The sequence below is a fragment of the Mustela erminea genome, chromosome 3 (assembly GCF_009829155.1).
Source record: "Mustela erminea isolate mMusErm1 chromosome 3, mMusErm1.Pri, whole genome shotgun sequence".
Lineage (NCBI taxonomy): Eukaryota > Metazoa > Chordata > Mammalia > Carnivora > Mustelidae > Mustela > Mustela erminea.
Window position 1 is genome coordinate 85,562,757 of NC_045616.1, and position 18,818 is coordinate 85,581,574.

Consider the following 18,818-nt stretch of genomic DNA (forward strand, 5'->3'; position numbering starts at 1 on the left):
TGGCAGGGCCAGGATCTGAATCTGGGATTCATAGGATTTTATTTTATTTTTTTAAAGATTGTATTTATTTATTTGCGAGACAGAGAGAGCATGAGTGGGGGTAGGGGGGGCAGAGAGAGAAGGAGAAGCTGGCTCCCTGCTGAGCAGGAAGCCCAACTCAGGTGTCCATCCCCGGATCCTAGGTTCATGACCTGAGCCAAAGACAGCCGCTTAACCAACTGAGCCACTCGGGTGCCCTTAACATTCTTTTTAGTATATCAACAGTTCCTGAGCTGGGGTCCATGGTTGGCCTTCAGGATCCCAGAATCAGCTCAATTGCGTGCACAGTTGGGAGGATGCCCACTTTTCTATGGAAAGGAGTCGGTGCTTTCACCACATTGTCAAAGGGGTCTGTGACCTACAGAAGATGGAGGACCCCTGTGATCCTCTCTGTTGGTCCTCGGTTCTGCCTTGCCCACAGACCCTGGAGAACATCTGGCTAGAGTAGTTTCCGTTCTGGGGCAACTGATGTCCAGTCAGCGTGAGGACGTATGTACATGAGGTCAGTGCTCTTGCGGCCCCATGCAACCCCCTCCTAGCCTGGGGACACTCAGCCTTTTCCCAGCAATAGGCTGAGAGTGACAGGGGGTATGCTGACAGAATGGGGCATGCTGAACGTCTTTGCATCAGCCCAGATGTCAAAGCTGAGACTTCGGACATGCTCAGAACAGTTTTCGCCAAGATGGGCTCTCTCCCCTGGGAGACTGAGGGAGCAGGCAAGCCAGCCAGCACTCAGTTAAATGTCGTCTTAATTTGGAAAGCACAGAGGGACTTTTTTTTTTATCAATAGTCAGCCATTCTTCAGCACGAGGCGTGCGCTGCAGTGCTCACTTGGAGCCTGGGGGCAGCTCAGAGATTGATAGCAGCCTCCTGTCTGTCACCCAACTTCAGCTTGGCAGCTCACTGACCCTGCCTCTCCTCCGGCTGAAACAAGCGTGAGATGGCAACCACTACCCAGGGGACTCTGGAGAGAACCCAATCCCCACAGGAAAAGAGGAGAGGGAGGGAGGTTGTCTTAGCACAGGCTTGGCTGGGCACATAGTATGCACCTGGAAAATAGGCCAGCCTTTTCCAGCTCCTACTAAGGAGGGAGTACAATGTAATGGGTAGGGAGAGGAGAGAGGCATGATCAGAAACATTCATTCAACAAACACTTTGTGTTTATTGAGTGATTGCTGTGTCAGAAATAGCAGTGGGGAGTATAGAGAAACACTGGTGCAACATTTAAAGCACCTACTATGTGTTAGCTAGGCTTGGTGCTAGGTATTGCATGGAGAGGGGGACAATGCATAAAACCACACATTCTTTGAATAAATATTTATTTATTATAAATTTATTTATTATAAATATTTATTCAGTGTATTAGCACTGAAGATATAATGACTTAAACAGCCTTGTTCTGACTATAGCATCAGGACTCCCTGAAAACAGCATCTCTAGATAAGGAAACTGAGGCAGCAGAGAATTGCACAAAAGTCTCATCACTGAGGGCCCTAGGTCCCCAGACTTGAGTCGCCCAGTATTTTAACCCAGGCTAGGGCCACTTCCCTGTCCTCCCCCTTAGTATGTCCTTTCAGGGCAATGATGATGAGTCATTAATAATGGAATTTTAATGGCAAAGCACAGCAGGGCCCCATCTGTGAAAGAAGCCCTGGGGCCATGTGGAGCCTGCAGAGACTGAACAGCCAAGGATTTTTGGTCCCTTGACAACACCTCTCTCATGACTCTTCCATCCTCCCTTTCCACCAGGAGAGCTTAAAAATATCCTACCTCCACGGCTGGTACCCCAAATTGAATCAGTACTTAACTTATAATGACTGGAAGGGAGGGTGGCCTCTGATCATCAGCACAGGACACCCACTGTCCCAGGGCTGTGTGAACTGCCCCTCCTTCCCTGGAAGGAATCAGGAACCCAGAATGACAACAGGAAGGGAAGAGGCTGAAGAGCTGGGCTCTGCAGGAGGGCAGGAAATGACAGTCTCCAGAAGGTGCCTCGGGAGGGTTGATGGGCAGTCTGCATGGAGCCGGGACTCTGTGCTCAGCTCAGGCTGGGAAAGGGTTAACCAAGTTCTTCACTGCAGGACTTCTTGGAACCTTAAAGATGCTGATGTGCATTGTGAATCTATAAAAAAGGGATGTCTGGTACAGCATTTCCCAAACTTATTTGACCACAGAAACCTTTTTTTTTTTTTTTTTGCAGAGAGACTAGTACACTGCACAATGTAAAAACCTGAGCTTTAACCAATGTGTATATGGAGCCCATAACAGCAAGGGGCCTTGTGCTAAGTGCTGAGGATTCCAGATTACAAAGACAACAAGGTCCTAGATCCCAAGGAGCCATTTGTGGGAGGCAACTGCATAAGGGTTGGAAGGTGGTGGGGGTGGGGCGGGGGTGGTGGTGGCCAGTGTGCAAGGCAGCCCTGGAAAGGGAACAGCAGTCAGGGGGAGGTGCTGGAGCTGGAGGAAGCCAGTAGTGAGAGGAAATGCTAGAAGAGTATGGTAGGATCCACTAGAGGTTGGCAGGGTTGGGCGGTGGGGGAAAGATAGGGGGAAACATGGACAACCCTTTCCTGCCCTCCTGCCCAATTCCTCCCACCTCTCAAATAGGGGAGCTGGGTGGTCTTTCCCATTTGAACAGTTACTAGAGGGTTTGGTCCTCAGTCCTTCCCCCACCCCCACCCCCACCCCCACCACATCTATGCTATTGAACTTGGGCTAACATCCAGAAGCCAGGGAACAGCTATGCACAAATTCAGTAATTGGAGTCATTAGCGTTGACTCAGAAATCATTTTTTCCTAAGTCTCTCTCTTGGAGAAGCTTTTAAGACCCTTCAAATTGGTTAATGGAGAGTTTAGAAATGAGGCTGGAGCCTCAGCTTTCAGCTCCCACTGCCCAACCCCCAGGTCTCCCCAACATACTCAAGGGCAAGAGTGATGAGATAATCCAATATCTATTTTATTAAACTCTAATCCATTTCTGGCATACCTTTCACAAACAAGGATCTCTAAATCTACACTTCCCTGCTGCAAACCTCCAGGCGCTCAGTCTCCACTTCCTCCCTCATATTGGCCAGATGACAAGAACACTTTCAGGTAAATCTACAGTGTGAAAGGCACAAAAGAGCCCTGGGCTATGAGTCAGGGGGCCTGGGTCTTCTCCTGGTAACCATGGGCACCACTCCGCCTCCCTGGGCTTCAGTGAGGACCAAGGTCCTTTCTGCCACAAAATGCCCCACATAGGCTCAGTAGGGTAGAAGGGCAGACACCAGTGCCTTTGGTTTACAACTGAGAAAACAGTGTAGTGGGTCAGGTCACTGCTTCAAGCGGACATGGCCCGGACCTGGGTCTTCACACACTTTCTTCTTTACTGTGCTGGGGCAGGTACTTAAGGTTCTTTAGGAAGTTGAGAACAACTGGCCTCTGCTCTGGGGCTCAAGTTGTGGTATCTCTCTGAGAACCGACAGGCTCCCTTCTTTAGGGCTGAAGTGAGAGGATCTGAAAAAGTCAAGCAGATACGGTAAGCATGTAGGCAAGAAACTCGTTCCTTCCAAATCAAAGGTGAAATGGGAGATGATCATGAATTCACAGGGGATGAATAAAAGCGAATGTTGGGGCTCATCTTGAGAATGGCCTGATTAAGTGTTCTCTGAGTTTTAGCCATTCATGGAACCACCCTCATGGTTTTTGCCACCTCTCTGGATCTGCGTTCCCCTTTATCCAATTTCACAATGTTTTTCTTTTTTTTTTTTTTTTTTTTTTTTTTTTTTAAAGATTTTATTTATTTATTTGACAGAGAGAGAAATCACAAGTAGGCGGAGAGTCAGGCAGAGAGAGAGAGAAGCAGGCTCCCGCTGAGCAAAGAGCCCGATGCGGGGCTTGATCCCAGGACACCGAGATCATGACCTGAGCCGAAGGCAGCGGCTCAATCCACTGAGCCACCCAGGCGCCCAACACAATGTTTTTCTTTAAATGGATTATTTTTAATATCTGTGAAACCATGATGTGCTAGTCACATTTTTACATTATTAATTATCCATTTATTAAATATCCAACTAGTAAGATAGAAAATATTGAGTACCTAAAATCCTCTCATGAACCACCAGAGGCACATACATCAGATGTTGGCAAAAACTGATATAGTCGGAGCCTGAGGAAACTGAGGCATGGGAGGAAACAGGTAAGGGTTTTACTCAAGGTCATAGGCTAAGGTGAGGTCCAGGGTCTCTGGACCCTTCAGGAGAGTTTTTCACAGGTCACTGAATGAATCCCTTTTGTGCACAGAACCAGAAATCACTGTGGATGTTTCCACTTCTCATCTGGGAGGCTACCAATTGGGGGAAAGGTCAAAGTCATTCATGGGCCATGTACTTGAAATTGCTTGAGACCCTCAGCTCCCACTGGCATGTCCACCTTTGGAAAAGGACACTGACACCATTTTTTCTTACCAGCCAACCTCTCTGCCCTGCCCCCCAACACCAGTAAGAGGCACCAGTGACTAGGTCTTATCTCACCTTAGCCAAAACCCAGTCTGACGAGACTCCTTTCCAAGGGATAGCTGAACGGGGGGAGAGTAATGTTGGGGGCTCCAGGGCTGGCTCTGAGACGCCCACTCCTACAGAGGAGGCCAAGGTTCCCTGTGGTCGAGGCATGTGGGAGGTGGGAGGCCCCTGCCAGCAGAGTGTTGAAGCTGTGGAGGGAGGGACTGGAGAAGGACTTCAATCCTTTAACTGCCGGGTTGCTGGTCCCCAGGGCTGTGAGGAGAAATGAGAGCAGCTCTTACTCATACTGTGGGTTCCTACTTCAGAGCAAGGACTTCTTCAAAGACTTAGTGGGCTCTAGCATTGTTAACCCAGGCCAGCCCGAGTGACTCATGAGTGAACAGGACTCTCAGAGGACTTGAAGGGGTAATTCAGGGCAATGAGGCAGTATCTTGGGAGACCGTCTCTCCTGAAAAATTATCAGATTAGCTCCCACTTATTCAATATCTGCTCTGTGCTAGGTTGTGCTGAACCCTCTAGAGTCATCCCATTTAATCCTTACAACCCAGTGACAGAGGTACCAGTAGTACCCTCACTTTCAGAAGCGAAGAACCTAAGGCTCAAAGACACCAAGTCCAAGTTCAGTGACAGAGCAGCAGTTAAAACTCAGGCGTGTCTGACTCAAAAAGCTATACTCTTACCCGTTACTGGGGCAGGAAACAGCAAGCGGACCAAGCCACCCCCTTCTCTGTCACAGGGTAATTAATTAGCTCATGGGAGAGAACCTGCTGGCTTTGACACGCACCTTTACCTGCCGCCTCCATGGAAAAGAGGGTCTGCAACCTCTCCTGGGCAGGTTCATTGCCCAGAGCCGCGGACTGCTGGTAACATCTTACAGCCTCTCCCAGGCTCCTCCGCACACCAAGGCCCTTCTCAAAGCAAATTCCCAAGTGGTACCTGCTCTGTGAGTCCTAAAGGGGAAGATGGACAGACACACAGATGTGTACACCTGCAGGAGTGAAGAACTGAAATGCAAAGGCAGGAGGAAGGTGGAGCAGTCAGACAAGCCGGGGCTTCATCTGTGCAGGTTCAAGGCCCAGTCCTGGCCCTCTCTGGACCAAGGGATCGCAAGTACAAAAAGCCGGAGGCCTGGAGTGTGCCCAACACAGAGGAGTTGGGGATCCTTCTGCCCAGGGAGATTCGAGCCAGAGCAGCATGGCTGCTTCTCTGGCCGAGGCTGGTGCAGAAGGCGGGCAGACATGAGGGCCACGGGGAGCAGCCAGCCCAAGTACGGGGAACCCGGGAGTCAGGCTCCTACTTCAGCTGAAAGAGCCAGGAGCGAGAGGGGAGGCTAAGCTTCCCAAAAGCCCTGCATGTCTTCTGAACCTCTACTGAGGCCCCGCAAAACATACGGTCCAGAGAATGTTCCCCATTTGAAAGATTAAAAGGTTTTGAACCCTCTCTCCCCTGACAATTAGGAGCAGGTAGGGCTGCAGAGCACAACCTATAGAGGCAGACTGCCTGGGTTCCAATCCCAGCTCCACCAATTACAGTGGAGGAACCTTAGGCAAGTACTCCACACCTCTGTGCCTCAGTCTCCTCATCTATAAAGTGTGAAATCGTAACAGTACCTACTTTACTGCATTGTTACAAGGATAACATACATTAATACATGAATAATGCTTAAATTACTGTTATTATTTTCATACCTTTACTTGCCCCCATCATTAATATCGCCCTCTGTGGTGGAATATTATCGTTATATTCAAGCCCCCAACTTAAAAAAAAAAAAACCAAAATACTCTGGATTCCCAACCAGGGTCCCATTTCTCTTCTACCTTCTAGTGTCAAATTTCTGGACCGAGTTTCTATAAGGTGCGCATCAAAGTCTACGTCATAAATATGGTGGGCTCACAGCCAGCACCGGACACTCTTAAGTCCAAAACTCCCACCTTGCCACACTGCTCAACACAAACCTACAGAGACCCAGTTCCTGCTGGAGTGGGTGAGTGTGAGGACTGTGCCCAGCACACTTTGTGCACATCTCCTAGCATGCTGGGTGACTAAAGCAGGCCAAGGGGCCCCTAGGCTTGTCCAGCTCGTGAAGGATGTGAGGCACCCTCAGCCCGAGAAGGTCCTGGTGCTCTATCAAGGAAGGCAGGCACAGAGGCAGTACTGGTGAGTGACATTGCCCCCCTTTCGACGGCAACGACAGATAACACCAAGTAAAAATAAGAAAGTATTCTGATGCTCAAGAGTTTGATGAAGCTATCATTGTGCTGGCCCAAAAACACAGAGGAGCCCCTCTGCAGGGCAATTCTCATCCAAGGCCATGGCTCGTGTTAATCCAGTACTCCTGGTCCTCCAAGAGGCCACACCAAAAAAAGAAAAATCCTGGTCAAGTACACTTGAGGAGTACAGCAAACCAGAGATGCCCTTTTGGTGATCAGCACAGAGAGAAAGCTGAGATCTCCTGCATTGAAGACAGTTGGTTGGCTCAGTATTTCCAAACCCCTTGGACCATGTTTTCCCTGGGATTACTTACAAACACCGCCTGGAACAAATACTCCAGAGGATATACTCTGGGTCCTACAGGCTGGGCGGCAATACCCCCCTACATGTGCCGCCACCCCCAAACTGCTCCGTGTCTTCTGACTTCCCTGAACCGCACAGCTCGTGAGGACGCACCTTCCTTGTGCACCACTTACCAAGTGCTCGCTCACACACCTGTTACCTTAGGTACACTGGGCTCCTCACAACAACAACAATAACAACAACAACAACAACAACCACTTTGCGAAGCAGCAGACAGGTGAGGCAGTCTGAGACAAGGGAAACAAGAAGCCACCAGCCTAGTTGTGTGCTGAAAAATGTAATCACAGGCTGTCTAGCCAGTCCAACCAGCAGTCCAACCAGCCCTGCTTTGTAGTCCTGAGTCCCTTCTGTATGGCACACACTCCTCCCACAGCTGATTTTAAGGCCCCCCCAGCACCTCTTGCAGACTGGTGTAAGCCAGCTCCCATGTGCCACTAGACCTGCCCAGGGGTCACACAGTTAAGTCAGTGACAGTTAAGAGTTGAAGCCAGCCCAACCCATGTGTCCCTGTCAACCATATCCTGTGCATCCTGGAGCTCGGTACCAGTTCCCAAATCCCCTCCTTCCGCAAACTTGATCCCCCAACATGGTGGGACGCTGGAGATGTCCTACCCCATTGTTGGCTGCAAGCCAAAAGTATTTCACAGCGCTCTGCTCATCCAGGTGTGGCTCCTTGGTGAAAAGCACCCCGAGGAAAGCTTGAGCCTGTGGCCAGGGAGGAAGGAGAAATGTTATCTTGGTCCCTTCCTAGCCCCACGTGCTCCAGAAGACACCCCGCCTGGGCACTCACCTCTCTCAAGCCCGAATCAGCAGCCTGCTTCAGCATGGACACTGCCCTCTGACGCTTAGGTGCCCCCTCGGAGGCCAGGCCTTGCAGCAGACACCTGGCATAGCGGTACTGAGCCAGCCTGTGGCCCTGACTGGCAGCCAGCTGATAGGAAAGGACTGCCTGGAACAAAGGGAGAGACCCCCCTCCCTAAGTTAGCAGGTGCCCCTGCAAGCCAGATTTCCCTTCGAATGAAATTTATAAAAATTATTTTAATTAAATAGAACCTAATCCATACAGATTAGTCAGGAAATACAGATAAGCCCAAATTTCAAAATACAGATAAACTGAAAATAGAAACATGAAATCCCAAGAGATTCTGCCTTCTAAAGATCATTCTCGGCTCACCTTTTAGTTCACAGCTTTGCAAATTTCTTCCCCCACACACATGTGATTATACCTACACACATACACATTCACACACACAGACGTATATAAATGTATGTGTGTATAACAGGGAAAAATAAACAGAGAGACAGAGAACAACATTCACAATTTTGTAACCTATTTTTTCAATACAATACACAGAGAATGTCTTTCCCTGCCAGTTAATATAGACCTAGCCCGTTATTTGTAAGACCCACATAGATATTATAAAGCAATGCACTATGGAAGGAACTTCAAATTGCTTCCCTCTTCTTTTGCCATCATACACAATTTTAAGAAATTCACTCTCATATAGAACATCTTTACTTTCCTACTTGTTTAGAATGAATTCATTCATTCCCCAAGGTAAGGTTCTAGGTCCCGACGATACAGCTGCAAAGACCAACAAGGTCCCTGACTCCTTTTGAGTCTAAATTCCTAGAAGTTAGGAGCTTCTTCTTCTTCTCTTGTGGCTGAGAAACAGAAGCTGAACTCTCCCCAAGCCCTGCCCACTACTCATTTCTGGAGGTCACCTCTCGACAGTGCAACATGGTGGACAGGCCTAGGACAGAGAGAAGGTCTGGTACCTTGCCCAGGTCCTTGGGGGTGCCTCTGCCATGCTCGTGACACAAGCCCACGTTGTATTGTGCTTTGCTGTAGCCGTAGTCTGCTGCTTTCTGGAAGTAAGAAAAGGCTGCCACGTAGTCCCCATTCCTCATGTTCTCTGTGCCTGTGAGAAAGCAAAGGGCGGAAATACAGCTTTCTCTGTGAACGTCCCCACATCCTTGGCCAACTCATAGGCTGCTTCCTTGCTTTTTGGTGCTAGACACTTTGCATGTTTCCATCCTCCAAACGTTCCACTGGTTTGCCAAAGACCTCAGTGGCTTCTGTCCTCCTATACAGCATCCTCCTCTTGGTGACAGCATCCCAATCTCCCTTTGGGAGGAGACCCTCCCCCTTCCCCCACTCCCCATGCTACCAATCGATGTACTGTGCTCTTTCCCACCAATAAGTCCCTCACTCAGGAACTGGAATCTTAACCTGGTTGAGGCATGAGAGAAACAGTTTTGTAGGTTTATTCTAAAAGCAGCACTCTGAAGACACTGTCCCTAAGACACTGCCCCCCTCATTCTTGTTCTTTCTGACACATGGCAAGTCAACAGATCCCAACGGATTCCTTCTGTGCTTAAGCTAGCCAGAGGGGGTTTGAGCTGCTTCTAACAATCTAAATGTAACTGATAACAGCTGATACTGTTAATCCTGCTTTAGGAGGAACTCATCAGAGAGAATATAAGAACTGCAAGACAGATGAACTCAGGGATGTCCGACAACCAAGCCCATGTGCTTTGTTTCATCCAAAGAAACAAAGAAACAAATGAAAAACAGAGACAGGGCTGGGTGCAGTCAAGTCCCTGAGATTCCATTCAAACCTTTTCCTGAGCTGTCTCTCCTGCCTGGGGTATCTCTCTGCCTCCACCATCAGGCCTTCCCATCCTGTATCTCTGGAACCTTCAGACCACACTCAGGCTTTAAACACTCTTTTGGCATTTACTTAATATACAAGCCTTTTTCTCTGAACTAGACTGTTTCCAGAGTACATGCCCTGTCTCCTCAATTAGACTGCAAAATCCTGGAGGCAGAAGCAGAAAAAGAATGTAGAAGAAATAACTTTGCATTGGGTGAAAGCTCTATACAAATGCAAAATATGATTAGGGCTTATGCTCCCTTTGTGTTCTGCCACACTGCTTAGCATTGCTGAATAAATGAATATATGAATGAAGGAATGGGCAAGAAAATTCTCAGAAGAGACTGTCTGCCCATCAAAATCACAAAAAGCTAATGAGGTAGAAGCCAGGTTCCATTCAGCCCACAGTGAATTAAAGTCACCTCCCTGCTCCCTGAAAATTTGCTGTCCAGGATTCACAGAGCCCTCTGTCCTTAAGAAGACTAGAGAGGGCGAAGGATACCACCCTGAGCCCATTCCCCCCACCCCACTGGCTCCCTGATCCATCTCTCTTCTCCTTCTCTTCTGCCCCTAACCAAAACCAAGCCACCATGAGGCTTTGCTATGCTATCAGCAACAGCTCCAACCTAGCCTCCTGTTTCCTCTGACATCTCTGCACTCCACGACTGCCCATATAATAACCAGAGAAATCTGAAAAAGTAATTCAGATCATGTGATGGTCCCTCCTCCCGCTCCAGGGTAAAACCTCCATTGGTTTATCTTGCTTCAAAAAACCATACTCCTCTGTGGCTCGGAAGGCCTTGCCTGATCTGGCCCCTCCTTGCTTCTTGACTTCATCTTTTTCTAAACTCCTGGTCCTCTCTAAGTCCCAGCCACACTCACCTTTCTTTTGTTCCTTTAACAAGCAAAACTCAATCCTGTCTCAGGACCTTTGTACTTGCTGTTCCCTCCGTTTGGATAGCTCTTTCTCTGGATGGAAACAAGACTAGCTTGTGTTGTCAGTCAGGCCTTAGCACAAAGTTCTTCCCATCAGTGAGAACTTCCCCAAGTCATTGACACACTCCCCTATTTACCTTTCTCTATAACATTTACCACCACTGGAAATTCTCTTGTTTGCCAACTTATTTACCCCCACGCCCTCCCCACCACCACCTTGATTTACATGTCAGATCCATCAGAGTAAGGACTCTGTCTTATGAATCACTGTATCCCTAAAACCTAAAATAGGGCCTAGCAAAAGGTGAAATTTGTACTGAATGAATCCCAGCTTCTCACCCATCTGCCAATTATCTGAGACGCCACATTAAAAGGCCTGAAACTTAAGCCAAGTCACCATGGAGAACAGGACAGACACTGGAAAGGCACCTGGAGTCTCCAGATGTGGGTAAAGAGCTCCTGTCTGTGTACTTGAGGGCCTGCTCCAGACCTCAGGAGCTTGTTCTTGCCTAGATGTGTTAGAAGATGCAAGGTATCCTCCAAGATTTCTCTTCTCCTTCTTACATGGTAACAGAATTTTCAGGTAAGCACCTGGTCATTCAGTTACAGACTACATTTCCCAGTCTCCTCTGCAAGTAGGCATGGCCATAAGCCTATACTCTGGACAATGATTTATACAACTTGCAGGTTGCAAAGGGTGATCCTTTAGCTTGCCCACCTTTCCCCTTCCAGAAAAAAGCCAGAACAGCCAAACTGGCCTTGAGATGGAAGCCAGTTTTAAGAATGGCAGAATCAAGAGGATGGGTCCCTGACTTGACTGTACCACCATGCCAGATTTGGTCTACCTACCTGGGCGAAAATAAACTCTCTCTTGTTTGAAGCACTCCCTACCGTAACTCTGTTTGACCAGCCCCAAAGCCTTTCCATTTTCCCATCCACCCGCCTTGAAGCAAGGTCCACCCAATTACCCAGGAAGTTGAAAGCAATGGAAATGGTGAGCTGGAAGAGCTGCTGAATGGACGTCACAGCCTCCTCAAGGGAAAGAGTTTTTGACTTCTCTTGTTCCTGGGGAAGAAATAAAGACTCACCGTGGGACAGTTTGTTGGAACTGCCACCCGCCCCAGGGGAATGTTACGAGGATCTGGAGGCCAAATCTGAACAATACCTGCTTTTCTCCAGTGGACTGAAGCTGGGCTGGCTCTGCCCTGGGTTGAAAGTTACCACTGGTGGACAGGAAGCTGAGATCACTGGGATCTGCAAGGAAAATGGGTGGCACCCAGTCAGGGCAAGGCAGAATGTGTGGTTTCTCCTTTTCTCTCCCTGTCCCAGTCTCCCCAACCCCTCCAGCCAGCGCCACTACCAGGTAACAGATTCATTCCAAAGTGCCCCAGAAAGCAGGTGCCCTACACGAACGACAATCCCCTCATCTGGCATACACACCAACAATGGTCTATCTGCCCTATTACCCCCACACCCCCACCTTTGGCTGATTATAGGAAGTGGAAACATACCTTCCTCACAAGGGCCCTGAGGACCAGATGCCCTCAAGGAGCTGTGTGAAGAGAGGTTCTCGGGCTGAGTGGAGCATTCTTCCTGGCCCAACCTGGGTTCCCTGGGATCAGTATGCCTTGGAGCTGGGACATCAGGGCTGGGGAGGATGTGTCTCCGAAGTGCTGGAAAGGCCCAATAAGAGCAGTCCCTTCAGGAGGGGATCAGCTTGGTCTGCCTGAGCTGGCCTAAGGGTTCCCTGAGGTTTGGGGGAAGAACATGGAATCTCCTGTCACCTCCTTCACACACCCTGACCTCCCTCCTCCATTTCGTTTGCTGGTTTCTATCTGTAGGGGTCCAGAGGGGTCACCATTTATGCTGATCACCTGCTCTGGGTATAAATCATTCCTCTGCCTAGAGTTTTCCAGTAGCATGGAGGTATCTACCTTAGTCACTATTGTAGCCCCAGCACCTAGCACTTTGATGATAATATGGATCATGATTGTAATCATAAGAACAAGAACTTAAACTAATACTTTTTGGGTACTTACTATGTGCAAAACACTGTTCTAATTCTTTGATATATATTAACTCATTTACTTCTCCCAAGAAACCTATGAGGTAGATTTTTATTATTATCCCATCTTATAGATGACAAAACTGAGGCACAAGGAAGTTAAAAGTGACTTGTTCAGGGACACAAGACTAGTATGCGACAGCTCTGGGGCTTGAACCCTGGCATTAACTCCAGGGTCTTAACAACTTGGGTTGTACTGCCTGGGTACCATACTACATGACAGCTATTCAATGAAGATTCACTTATTCATGAATGACTAACCAGAGAATGACCCAACTGGCTCAGGGGTAAGCAGGAAGCCACACCCAGGATCTGAAGTAGCCTGGATCCCTGTGGGGCTCCCTCCATGGAAGGTGAGGGGAGGACATGGGAGGACACTGAAGAGCAGGTGTGGCCCACACCCTGGGCGGATAGAACTTCCTCACATTCCCTTTCCTCTGACTTCAGATAGGAAAGGCAAGGAGCTGCTGATGGCTCTTTTCCTGAGGTGTGTCCAGAGACACTTCCTGGCCCAGAGAAACTCCCAGCCTAGCCCTGCTATCCCTGGGACTGAGAACTCACAGGAGCACGGATGCCACAAGGAAGATGAGAGGAAACGGTCCAGGGGACTGCGCCAAGAGCAGCACCCTGCTTGCCGAGGTCCTGCTGGCAGGGACGACTGGAAGTGGATCTGCCTTGCCAGCTGCAGGGCCAGCACAGCCAGAGTGCCCTGGAAAAGACAGCACATCAGGGACCCAGCTCTGCACCAGTCACCTCCTTCAGTCTCACCCTTCAGCTCAAACATCACTTCCTTGAGAAGTCTTTCCAGACTCCCGGCTGAGGCCAACTAATCTCCCAGTGCCCAAACTTCCCCTATAGAGCCCTGGTTACACTGGGGCTTCAACAATCACCTCGATAATTATTTACCTAAGCTCTGTGTCTCCTGTTAGTATCTAAGCCCCATGAGGGCAGGAATCGTGTGTGTTTTGCTCACCGATGTATCCCCAGAGCCTAAGAGAGTACTAAGATATAGTACTAATAAATATACACATGTATTTATCAAATGCATGATAAGTTAATGAATAAATAAAGCCTAAGCAGGCAAAAGGATAATGTGGTAAGCTGGGGCTTGGCCACAATTATAGTGACAGGTCAGAGTTCCCCATCAGGTTCACTCTCCTTCTGTAGCCTGAGGCACAAGTCTTCCCTTCCCTCTGCCCAAGCCACTCCACCAAAGACACAGTCACAGGTACAGGCCTGCTAAAAGTGTCTCGGTGTTTCTTCTCTGTCAGGTCTGTGGAAGACCTAAGTTAGCTCCTAGCCCAGTGACTGCTTGGTTTTCCCCTTCCCTTCCGTTCCTGTGAACACCCAAATAGTTATTTATTACAACAGGCACTGAGTACACTGGCTGAGGTAAGTTATAGTCTCTGTCCTCATAGAGTTTACATTTTCACTGAGGGAGAAAGACAGATTTTGAGTACACAAAAATATAAACACAATAACTACAAGTTATGCTAAATGCCAACAAAACAAATCAGGAGTTTTCACAGAGCGTAAGAGGGAGGTCTGAGAAAATACGGCATCAAAGAAAGCCTCTCTTGGAGGCGTGATGTGTGAACTAAGACCAGAAGGAAGAGAAGGTGCCAGTATGTAATAACAAGGACATGTATCCATGGCAGTGGGGACAGCTTGTACCCAGGCCCTTTCACACGGTCAACAGTGACAGAGCTGAGGGACAGCATCAGGACCCCTGGAATCCAGACACAGTGTCCAAAGGGACTCACTGTGGAATTGCTCTAGGGCTCAGGTCTTCAACAAATTGGGAAAATGCTCTGCTCTCCAGGGTATGCTACGCCCCTAGTCCACAGCTCCACAGAGAGAAGTGGCCTTGCCACAGAGGCATTCCAGGCTCCATTCTGCTGATAAAACCAATTTACAATGAGACAACTAAGGCTCAGGTAAGTCAAGTTACTTGCCCAAAGTATACAGCATGAAAGTGATAGGGATAAGATGTGACAGACACGAAAGTGATGTGTGCAGAACCTGGATGGCAAACATTCTGCCTTGTTGGACCGCGTGTTCGCTACTGAGCACCTGACTTTATAGGTCAGAGTCAACTGACCTATGGGAGAGTCAACAAATATTTTTTTTTTTTAAGATTTTATTTATTTATTTGGCAGAGAGAGACACAGTGAGAGAGGGAACACAAGCAGGGGGAGTGGAAGAGGGAGAAGCATGCTCCCCCATGGAGCAGGGAGCCCAATGCAGGGCTTGATGTGGGGCTCGATCCCAGGACCCGATCCCAGGACCCGGAGATCATGACCTGAGCCGAAGGCAGACGCTTAACAACTGAGCCACCCAGGCACCCCAACAAATATTTTCTGAGCAATTATCATATACGAAGATCTGTACTAGCATTTCCCTGTCCCTTTCTGTGCACAAATACTTCTTTATTACAACAGGTGCTGCGTACACTGGCAAAGACAAGTTACAGTCTCTGTCCCCATGGAGTTTACATCTTCATTAAGGGAGAAAGACAAAATTAAAGTACACAGAGAAATAAACAATAAGCTGTAGAGCCTTGGAGCTAAGATCATGAGCTCCAGAATAAATATGGTTTCTTTATTTCATAGCTGTATGACCTTAAGCATGTTACCTAAAGTTTCAGAGCCCGAGTTCCCTTATCTATAAAACGAAGATTATATTTCCTTGCAAGATTTTTATAAGGATTAAAAATGATAACGCATATATAATATTTCATTAATACATAAAATGTCAGCTATTTAGTATTATTCATTGTAAGCTTCATCAAGGTAAGAATCGTATCTACCTTGCTCTCCATTGCATCACTAGTGCCTAACAAAAATGCTCAGAGGTGTTAAACACATTTTTACTGAATGAAAGGAGGAAGAGGGCAGGGAGAAGGGGAGCAGCAATACCTCACACCAAATATGCTCCAATGCCATGGGTTACTCAAATTTTGAGTGTGGGAACATTCATGCCCTAGCTCTTGTTTCTAGGCTATATTTCCATGCAGGATCATTCTCTTCCACACAGAAGGGCAAACAGGACTGGGGAAGCCTTACCCATGATACAGCATCCCACAAGGTGTTTGGGGAAACACGGGAAGACATCCACTGGAAGGCATCCTTCCACCCATGGGACCTTGGGCCCCTATTTGTGCCTGGGCCTGGGCCATGGGGGCCTGACCTAGACGAGGCAAGAAAGACTATCAAGTTCTAGCCCAAGTGGGAGGAGAAGGAGGCCAGAGGAAGAGATGGGTGACAGAATGGGAGTATCTCACCTGTCAAAGCTGGGCACAGGGACCAGCAGGTTGGAGGATGCAGCCTGCGGCCCAGCTGGGTTAGTGGACTTGGGGGTCACCCCCCAGAGGCCAGGTCCCAGCAGACGGGGAAGAGCTGTGTAGAACAACAAAAATCAGTCACCTTGACATGAACAGAACTCGGGCAGTGGAGGCCCCACCCATCTTTCCTCTCTCCGCTTGACAGAGCCACACCCCAGGAACCCAGGAATCACTGGCGGACTGCCTCTACTGTTCTTAGACAAGGACATATGGTGACTCTTGCTTAGTGCAGTTTCTAAGGTGCCATCCAAAACCAATAAACCAGGATCATTCAGGGCATATTTTGAAAATGCTCCCCAGGTGACTCTGAAATCCTCCCAGGGCTGACGATCACTGTCATAATAAAATTACCGGGCAGTTACACACAACCTCGCTCAGTGTTTGAAGGCTCCATCTCTAAATCCCACCTCTTTTCATTGGCTCCGCCTACTCCACGGGCCGTACTGGTCTTTCCGACTCCAAGCCCCGGCTATTTGACTCCTCCCCTTTTCCAATAGCCCCACCCACACCTCGAATTCCGCAGCCCTGACAGGCGGGTGTAGCCCCGCCCATTTAGACTCCGCCTTCCCCCAACTTCAACCCCTCCTGCTAAGGCTTCGGTTCAGTCTTCATGGTCAGTCCTCCTTCTCCAGTTCAGGATCTCAGCTGCCTCACGACCCGCGGCTCCGACGCCTCTTACCGCGGCCCAGGAGTCCCGGTAGGCGCCACATGCCGTCGCCAACAACATAGAGAACTCGCAGTCCCAAGACCGAGGGCCGGCCACGGGGCGGCGGCTAGAGGGACCGCTGTGGCGCCCTCCGAATGGCCGAGTCCTGAGGAAGTACTCAGTCAGCCAATTAGAAAGGGGCACAGCCGGAAGGCCGGGCGCTGCACGAAAGGAAGTGGGGGGTGTGTAGGCGTCTTCAGGGCTGGCGGGGAGGTGAACTGCAGCAAGGACATGGACGTGGGCCCGACCTCCCCCTGGAAGAGGCGTCGCTCGCCGCCCGCCCGAGAGCGGGGAGAGCGCGCAGCCGCGGGGCTTCGCAGGTGGCGGAGCCGAACCACGTCAGAAACGGGACTGTGGAGAGGCGGGGCTGGGGGTCTCGGTTGCGCAGGTTGGTCGCGCCTGTGCCGGGCAACTTTGTAGACACCAGCGCTTCACTGGACGAGTAAACAGGGCCAGTAGCTGAAGGAGAGGAGCTCAAGGGTCCAACGAGAGAAGCTCATACTCCGAGCTCTCCCGTCCAAGGCCCGCTGCTAGAGATGCGGCCCGGACCAAAGGGGTAGGCGATTGAAAAAAGGCAGCATTCTGATTCCGGGGTTCCAGTTGTGGCTCAGTTTTGTGTCGCCGTGTAGCCTCCGCACGACGCCTTTTCCTGTCGGGGCTCAGCCTGCGCCATGATAGGATCTGATGGAGTGATCTCGACTAGTCCTTGCTGGCTCAACAGGAACCGCGGAAGTTGCTTTCCAAATACTTAAGAGGAGACTCCCCCACCCCCCACCGCACACACACACCTGTTAATCAAAGCCTGCCACAGACCCACCCAGTGTTATCTATGTGTTACTCTGTGTGGAAGAGAATGGTTCTGCTTTCACACGAATCTATAAAGGAACTCATTCAAATGTAAGATGCTTGGACTTCCACCCTCCTTTCCCCCAGGTACATGACTTATGGTTGGGTGGAAGTCCACAGCTGGGGTAACAGTTTACTGGGATCACCTACTTTTAGACCTTGGCATGACAAGACACTTGTATTTATTCAACAATATTTAAGCCATATGGCAGCCACCATCCTAGAATCTGAGAAGACAGTTAAGTAAAGAGCATTTGTGACCTCCCTGAATACACCATCCCGTGTTTTAAGAATAGCCTCTGGAATTCCGCAAATGGTTTGAACCCTAGCTTTCTTACTTCCTAGCTATGTGTTCTTGGGCAGTTTACTTAGGCACTTTAAGCTTCAGGTTCTTCATCTATAAAATAGAAAAAATGCCCTCTGAAATTGAAGATTACATAATCCATTTAAAATGTTTCGCATAGCCCCTAGCACATAGTAAGAGCCTAATGCAATTTGCTGTTAATTGCAATGGTGGAGGAGGTGAGTAGACAAGAACAATAGATATGTCCCAATAGAAGCATGAGCACTGGGTTATGGGACACTGAGAAAGGATTCAGGAAAGTAGTCGCATTCAAGCTGGACCTTTACATATGAGTAAAGAGTTGGTTAGGCAGAGAAAGGAGAGCCATTACAAGCAGAAGAAACAAAAAATAAAGGCCCAGGAGTGCAAATATTGGGAAACTATTCAGAGATACCCTTGCTTTGGGATTTGGGACAGCCACCTTTCACATTCCTTGTGTTGCTGCCTCAAAATAACCAGCGAGCTGGTTTGGCTCTGTTCTTCCTCCAGGGACTTCTGCACCTTTCTTCTTGTCAGCCTGTCTGCAATCCTTTTCATGCCCCCAGGCTCGGCCACATCCAGCTCTTCAGTGAAAACTCCCCAATTGTTTGAGCCCTCACTGCTCTCTGCTTTTCCCAATTCCTGTAGCACTTAATTTCTTACCACACAATTTAGCAGTAATTATATGTTGTCCTGTTATTTAATTATCTCATTTGTGTAAGTCTACTCTCCCCAGTTCTTTCCCTCAGGGGAGGGATGGCATTTTCCCATCTTGTGTCCCACATAGAACTTGACAAGAACTGTCAAACAGTGTCTCTTGACTGGACACCT

General features: G+C 48.9%; 1 protein-coding gene across 5 annotated transcripts; it reads right to left on the reverse strand.

The window, feature by feature from the left end:
- Positions 1-1,394: 1,394 nt before the first annotated feature.
- On the reverse strand, positions 1,395-16,958 carry DELE1 (DAP3 binding cell death enhancer 1). Of its 5 annotated transcripts, none has more exons than XM_032336346.1 (13): positions 16,793-16,956; positions 16,054-16,168; positions 15,836-15,959; positions 13,332-13,479; positions 12,217-12,378; positions 11,871-11,959; positions 11,674-11,788; positions 8,892-9,034; positions 7,903-8,061; positions 7,725-7,817; positions 5,323-5,488; positions 4,551-4,790; positions 1,395-2,161 (listed from the first exon to the last, which is right to left on the reverse strand). In XM_032336346.1, the coding sequence occupies exons 1-12, from the start codon at positions 16,821-16,823 to the stop codon at positions 4,552-4,554; spliced, it is 1,584 nt and encodes a 527-aa protein (XP_032192237.1). In that variant the 5' UTR covers positions 16,824-16,956; the 3' UTR covers positions 1,395-2,161; position 4,551. The 5 variants fall into 5 exon arrangements, with proteins under 5 accessions (XP_032192237.1, XP_032192236.1, XP_032192238.1 ...); XM_032336345.1 differs by lacking the exon at positions 1,395-2,161 and adding an exon at positions 2,219-3,534 and having other exon boundaries at positions 16,793-16,952; XM_032336347.1 differs by lacking the exon at positions 1,395-2,161 and adding an exon at positions 2,219-3,534 and having other exon boundaries at positions 11,674-11,770; positions 16,793-16,945.
- Positions 16,959-18,818: the final 1,860 nt, after the last annotated feature.